The sequence below is a fragment of the Protobothrops mucrosquamatus genome, unplaced genomic scaffold (genome assembly GCF_001527695.2).
Source record: "Protobothrops mucrosquamatus isolate PMUCROS unplaced genomic scaffold, P.Mucros_1.0 scaffold2896, whole genome shotgun sequence".
Lineage (NCBI taxonomy): Eukaryota > Metazoa > Chordata > Lepidosauria > Squamata > Viperidae > Protobothrops > Protobothrops mucrosquamatus.
In genome coordinates, this window is record NW_015388924.1 from 64506 (window position 1) to 71331 (window position 6826).

General features: G+C 60.4%; 1 protein-coding gene across 1 annotated transcript in view; it reads right to left on the reverse strand.

The window, feature by feature from the left end:
- LOC107296615 (SWI/SNF-related matrix-associated actin-dependent regulator of chromatin subfamily D member 3) overlaps positions 1 to 2778 on the reverse strand; it is a 10553-nt gene extending 7775 nt beyond the window's left edge. The window contains exons 1-3 of the mRNA XM_015825961.2: positions 2638 to 2778; positions 1056 to 1318; positions 329 to 371 (exon numbers count right to left, since the gene is read on the reverse strand). Coding sequence (XP_015681447.2) covers positions 329 to 371; positions 1056 to 1318; positions 2638 to 2778 — 447 coding nt within the window. The remainder of the gene's footprint in view (positions 1 to 328; positions 372 to 1055; positions 1319 to 2637) is intronic.
- Between the last annotated feature and the right edge of the window lie 4048 nt (positions 2779 to 6826).

Below are 6826 nucleotides of genomic sequence, written 5' to 3' on the forward strand. Positions count from 1 at the left end.
CTCCCTCCCTCCCCCCAGGAAAGGCTGCGTCCTCACAGCTACACCCAGGTGGGTGGGCAGGTGGGCACGGAGGAAATAGCAGCCTCAGCCCAGCTCCTCCTCCTCTCCCTCCTCCCCCTCCCCCTCCCAAACCTCCGCTCCTTTCTAGAACTGATGACATTACCTAGTTTGGCCATGAAACGTCTGCAAGGAATCCACCCAGCTCAGAGAGCACCCAGGACCCCGCAGTCCTCCTCCTCCCCCTCCTCTTCCTCCCCCTCCTCAACCCTGGGGCTTCGGGGGACCCTCCGACCCGGGGGGGGGGACAAAGCAGGAAGGAGCCGCTCACCCTTTGAGGGAGGATTTTGTCCGCCATCTTCCTCCTCTTCACACTGTGCAAGGAAAGAGAGGCCAAGGCCCCCGGGGGAGAGCAGCGGTCAGAGGAAGCCACCACCCCACCCCAGCCCGGCTGCTGAGCCCGGCCTTAGAAGGAGCCCCCCTATGGCTTCCCCTTACAGCTGCCGCCACGGTGTGTGTGGGGGTCTTGGTCCCGGGAGGGCTTCTGGGGTCTCTCCTTCTCCCCCCCACAAACTCCCAGGGATGGGGCCAAGGACCGGCTCCCGGTGGGTCCCCCCGGTTGCCCCCTAGGAGCCTGCGGCCCAGGAGACCTATAGGGCATCCCAGTTGGCACAGAGCCAGAGGGTGAGAATCGCGGGCCCCACCTCAGGCCTCGGGGGGGGGCTGCCTGAATGGCTTCCACAGACTGGGCTGGCAGAGCAGGTGCCCCCCTCCCTCCCTCCCTCCTTCCCTCCCTCCTCCGGGCAGCCCCCCGCCATCCAGGTGCCAGGCAGACAGATGGGAGCATCCGGCCCCCCACTCAGGCTCACAAGGCTGCCCTCCAGTTCCAGCCCCTGCCGCGGGAAACAACCCGGGAAGAGGGAGGGCCCCTGTGTGCCCCCATTTGTCCCCCCCTCTGGCCACCACCCCTCTGGCTCTGGGAAAGCGGAGCTGGCAGCCCCAAGGCCTCGGTGCCTGCCTTGCCCGCCCGTCACTCCTGCGTCCGGCCGCCCGCTCACCTCCGGGACCGGTTCTGTTGGGCAGTGCCCTGCGTCTGCGTCGGCGTCTGCTGTGGCTGCGGCGTCTGCTGTTGCGGTGCCTGCGTCGGCGTCTGCTGTGGCTGCTGTGGCTGCGGCTGGGGGGCGGCCCGCTTGCGCGTGGGCTCCATCACCGCCTGTGGCATCCCGGGGCGCACGGAGGGGCTTCCGACGTAGGGGGGGCCCGGGGGACCCATGGGGGCCCCCTGGTGGGGCATGCGAGCGCCGGAGGGCATCCCAGGACGCTGGATGGGGGGAGAAGAGAGGGGCATCAGCCGTGGGGGAATTGGAGCGGCACGCATGGGGGGACGGTTAATGAAACAGGCCCCGCAGGGGCACCGGCCACCCTGAGCCATCCACCCGCCCGGCTGGCCCCTTGACCCGGAGCCGCGGCTGACAGAGAAGGTGGCAAAGAGGCCCAGGTGCTGGAGCCTTCTGACCGGGATCCCTTCCGTGCCCTCGAGCCGATCGGGGGCCGGAGGGGAGACGGGTGGCCAAGGACGATGCCTCGAATCCGGCCAAGGGAAGCCGAATGTTCCCCCCCTCTCTTCTCCCCCTCAGAGCCGGGGCCCTTGCAAGTCGGACAGCCGCAGAGGCCCAGAGCCAGCCAGGCCGGAGGGCGTCCGAATGCTTCTCCGCGGAGCAGCCCGCGTCTTTCACAGGGGCCGGCCAGGCAACCCTTTGGTGGGTCTGCTTCTTATGGGGTCTCCAAACACCCCAAGAAAGTTTGTGCTGTCCTTCAATCGTGAAGCACACACACACACACAAACACAGACACAGACACACACACACACACAGACCGGGAAGGGAGCCCTGCAGGAGGTGCCCCAAAGGTGCAAAGGGCCAAACCCCCAGGTGGACGGATCCCGAGACCCAAACGACCCCCCGGTTTTCTTCAGCAGACTCTCCCGCGGTTCTTCCGGAAACTCCCCCCCTCTCTCCTGCTGCCCCCTCAGCCTCCCCCCCTCCCCGGAGACTTGGAGAGACCCAGGGCGGAGACCCCCTCCTCCACACCCAGACCTGGAGGCCAAGGCAGAGAGCCCCCCTCGAGACGTAGGGGGGCGGTCAGGGCGGAGACCCCCTCCTCCACGCCCAGAGACCCGGGGAGCAACTGGAAGAGCAGAAAGCCAATGGGGGGGGCAAGGGGCAGACAGCAAGAGGGCCTCGGCCGGGAGTAGATAGGGTGGGGGGGGGCGCCTGCAGACTTTTTGTAAACATTCACAATGCTCCAAACTGGGGCGCTGGGGAGCTGCCAAGGGGCACGGAAAGGCCGGGGAGAATGACCTAAGAATGATCCTCCTTCCCATCCCAGGAAAAGAAAATGGAGGAGGGCTGCCGCTCTGGGGCCGCCTGTGGGAAACCGGCCCACCTTGCCAGGGAGAAAGGAGGAGATGGTCGGAGGCCGCAGAGAGCAGCCCAGGAGGAATTTCATGAGCTTGCCGGGTGGTCAAGTGGTCTCCGGCAGCCATTTTGGGAACACATAGCCCTTCCCTGGGGCAGCCATTTTGTGAGAGGCCCACTAAAGGCGGCCAAAGGCCTAACTCGCACTTGTGGCCTCTCTAACCGAGGGCTGAAGGAGGAGGTCTGCAAGCGGGAGGGGGAGCCGGTGGATCCCGGGGCAGCCGAGAAGCAACAGGACCAGCACCAGCCCTTTCCTACGACAGACCCTCCTGGGGGGGACCCCCTTCTCTTGGGAATCCGCCATCGCTCCCCCAAAGGCCAGGAGGGGTGCCACAGCAAGCGGAGGGGACCCACCACGGGGGATAAAGAGGAGGAGGAGGAGGAGGAGGAGGAGGAGAGGAAGAGGAAGAAGAGGAAGGAAAAGGAGGAGGAGAGGAGGAGAAGAAAAAGGAAAAGGAGGAGGAGAATAAGAAGCAGAAGAGGAAGAGGAAGAGGAAGAAGAGGAAGGAAAAAGAGGAGGAGGAGGAGGAGGAGGAGGAGGAGGAGAAGAAGAAGAAGAAGAAGAAGAAGAAGAAGAAGAAGAAGAAGAAGAAGAAGAAGAAGAAGAAGAAAAGGAGGAGGAGAATAAGAAGAAGAGGAGGAGGAGGAGGAGAGGAAGAAGAGGAATGAAAAGGAGGAGGAGAAGAGGAAGAGGAAGAAGAGGAAAGAAAAGGAGGAGAGGAGGAGGAGAAGAAAAAGGAAAAGGAGGAGAAGAAGCAGAAGAGGAAGAGGAAGAGGAAGAAGAGGAAGGAAAAAGAGGAGGAGGAGAAGGAGAAGGAGAAGGAGAAGAAGAAGAAGAAGGAGGAGGAGGAGGAGGAGGAGGAGGAGGAGGAGGAAAAGGAGGAGGAGAAGAAGAGGAGGAGGAGGAAGGAAAAGAAGGAGAAGAAGGAGGAGGAAGAGGTGATGGTGATGGAGGAGGAGGGACTGGGTGGGAAGATGGGAAGGGCGGACCATGGAAGAGGCGCCTGCCAGGTGGTGGCCCAGGCAGGCGGCAGACCCCCTACAGAAGCAGGGCAGGGAAGGCCGGCTGGTTCCCAAGGCTTTCGAATGGAGGAACTGCCCGCCTCCTGTCCGAGGGAGGGCCCTCTGCCATGGCCACCCTCCCCTCTTGGAGGACCAAGCCCCATCCATCGGCAGGAGGGTCCGGGCCCTTCGTTGGACGTCCCCCTCAGGAGGCCATAAGAGAAAATATTCACGGCTCAGGGCTGAACCGTAGCTCTGGCCGACATTTCATTACCAAACTAGGTAACCGCCTCAGTGCCGGGACCAACGATGTTACCTCGCTGGGTGTGTGAAACGCTGGGAAGGAGAGCACCAAGGAAACCACAAATAGCCCTTCGTTTCACTCCAGGATAAAGCAATTACCCGAAGCCACCAAGGCAAATTTGAACTGCTGGAGGCATAAAACAGTTTCCTTTTAGCCGCCAGGCCTTTGACAAAACACGTCTCCCCCCCCCACATCTCTCCCGCAGCGACCGCGGTCAGGGGGCCGCAGTCCGACTCCTGGCTCCCTCCAGATGAAGGTCGGTCCGGGCCCTCCTGCTCATCCACGTTTATATCAACGACTTTGATCCGGACAGATCAGAGGACGGATGCGGGAGCCACGGATTGACACCACGACACCCAGTGGCCATCCGAGGTCCAAGGCCACGGAGGGACCCCCGCTGCCTCCACGAGGGGGCCGGGGCACCGGCTGTTGGGCTGGCAAGGCAGCCCAACGCTAGGAAAACACACAGGAAAATTAAGGAGACCCTGCCAGGAGTGGGGTCGGCACCTTGTTCAGAGAGGTGTATCTTCCCCTGCCCCTGGACCAGCCGCTGCTTTAAGAAATCTCTCTCGTCAAAGAGGGACCCAATCTGGAACTGAGGAGAAATTTCCTGACGGCAAGAACGGTTAATCGGTGGAAGCTGCGGGTGCCCCATCACCAGAGGCTTTTAGCAATACGAAGCTGGACTTGTCTGAAATAGTAGGAGGTCGACACCAAAAAGAATAGCAGAATAGTCCAAAGGCACCTCGGAGGTTGGACCAGAAGACCTCCCCCCCCCCCGGCTCCCTTCAGAGGCTCTTGCTGTTATTCCATAACCCCACGAGGAGGTGCGGGCAGGCGCCGTGGGCATTGCCAGGCCACCCCCAAAGCGTCTTTCTCTCTTCCACTCCAGAGGAGAGGGAACTCCCGGGACCTCTAACGATTAGGCCGGTTCCTTGAACAAGCACAGACAACGGTCAGAAACTGGAATCCAGGGAAAAAGTGAAGGGACTCTTAAACCCAAAACGGGCACTGCCGTTTCCTCTGCCCGCTTTGCTCCCATCGTGCCTGCCCGTTGCTTCGGGATGGACTCTTGCCACCTCCCGGCCGTTCCCTTTTTCGGGATCTCATCCTTTCCACCCAGGCGCGGCTTCCGCCTGCACTGCCTTCCGGCTCTCCTGAGGACCGAGCCAGCCCCTCGGTCCTTGAGCGGCCTGCGTGGCCCTTCCGCGCCCGTCCTTTCTTCTCCCGAGTCTTTTGCTCTGCGATCGTCCAGACGTCCCACCGTTCCCACTGAATTCCTCGGCCCCTTGACGTGCCCGGCTTTCCTTCCCACGCGAAAAGGTGGGCGGAAGCCGATTTGTCAGCCCGCCATGTTTGCTCCTTGCCAACAGACCCCCCAAACTGCCCCGTATCCTATCAGCCTCTGGGCCTTTTAGCCCTCCTCCATCCATCCCCCCTTCTAAAAAAAGGCCACCCGCTCACTCCTCTCTGTCCCCCCTGCGCCTCCGTCTGCGGATCTCACAAATGTTCCCCTTTGTGGGTCTCGCATCACTCTGATCTTCGTGGCCCTCTGAACCGGCCACACCCACAGTGCCACGGAGCCCCGTCTCTGCACACACGAGATGTGGTGCGTTCAGCCACAGGCTTTCTAGCCCTTGGTGGAACGTTCCTTAAGCCACCCCCCCCACACTCTATGAACCCATTAAATAGCCACGGGGGCTTCATTCATTCCTTGGTGGGGGCTGAACCCCTCGCTCTCCTGAGTGGGCAGCTCCACCTTCCCATCTGGAGTTTGGGCTCATGGATGCCCTTTCCAGTCCTCAAACGGGAACCGTCTTCCTCCTGCCCTGACGGGAGAGCGAAACCCTCTTCACACGCCCTGCCCAGCACGGCTTCCCACTTCTCGCTTGTCTGAACTTTCACAGCGGCCGACGCCAACTCCTTTATGGAAGAAGCGGCCAGCGCAGGCACGGGTGCAAGAGGGAAGGCGACTGGGCTGGCCCCACTGCTCTGAAAACACCACCACGGCGACCCTTCGCCCCTTCTCTTCAGGAGTCTCAGATTCGAACTCAGTCCATCTCGGCCCAGGTAACACCCCAAGGCTGTGTCCCACGCAACGTATCCCAGGTGGACTCCTGCTGGGTAAATCGAAGCAACTTTGTTAGCCAGCATGGATAACAGAGTTGAAAGGCACCTCAGAGGTCATCTAGTCCTGCTGAGGCGGGAGACCCTATACTATTTCAGACAGGTGGCTGTCCAGTTTCTTCGTAAAAATCTCCACTGATGGAGCAGACACAACTTCTGGAGGCAAGCAGTTCCTCTGGTTAATTGTTCTCCTTAATCCCAGGTTGCTTCTCTCCTTGATGAGTTTCCATCCGTCACTTCTTGTCCTGCCTTCAGGTGCTTTGGAGAATAGCTTGACCCCCCCCCTCTTCTTTGGGGCAGCCCCTCAGATATCGGAAGGCTGCTATCCTATCCCCCCTAGTCTTTCTTTTCATTAGACAAGGCAGACCCAGTTCCCGCAACTGTTCTTCGTAGGTTTTAGCCTGCCACCGGCAAGTAGGTGGTCTCGTGGACTGTCCCTCCCCAGCAAGGAACTGGGTCACCCCGAGCAGAGTCCCAGGTCCAACTGGGCCAGGGGTCCCCTGAGGCAGGCTGACCGAACGTGCCCGTCTCCCCACACAGGTGGGTGGCAGCAGAAAGACGATGGGCAAGCAGGCATCTCTCTCCGTGGCTACGGACTGACGTTCACCCCCTCGGATGCCGTGTCACACCAGAACTGCCCAGAGAAACTACTCTAGCCACCTCCTATAAGGAAAACCTCTAAAAGATGTTTTATACTGTAGGTGGCACCTCCCTCCCACAAGATTAGCACGAATGAACAAGGGGAAATCCTCGATATGCTGGTGGTGGCGATGCCCAAAGGCACAAAAATTTTGGGACTTTAATTAAAGAAGTGGTTGGAAGAAATTTGGCAAATAGATATAGAAGCCAAACCGGAATTTTTCTTATTGGGAATTATAGAAAGAAAATATAAGAAAGGCACAAAGTATTTACTACTGCA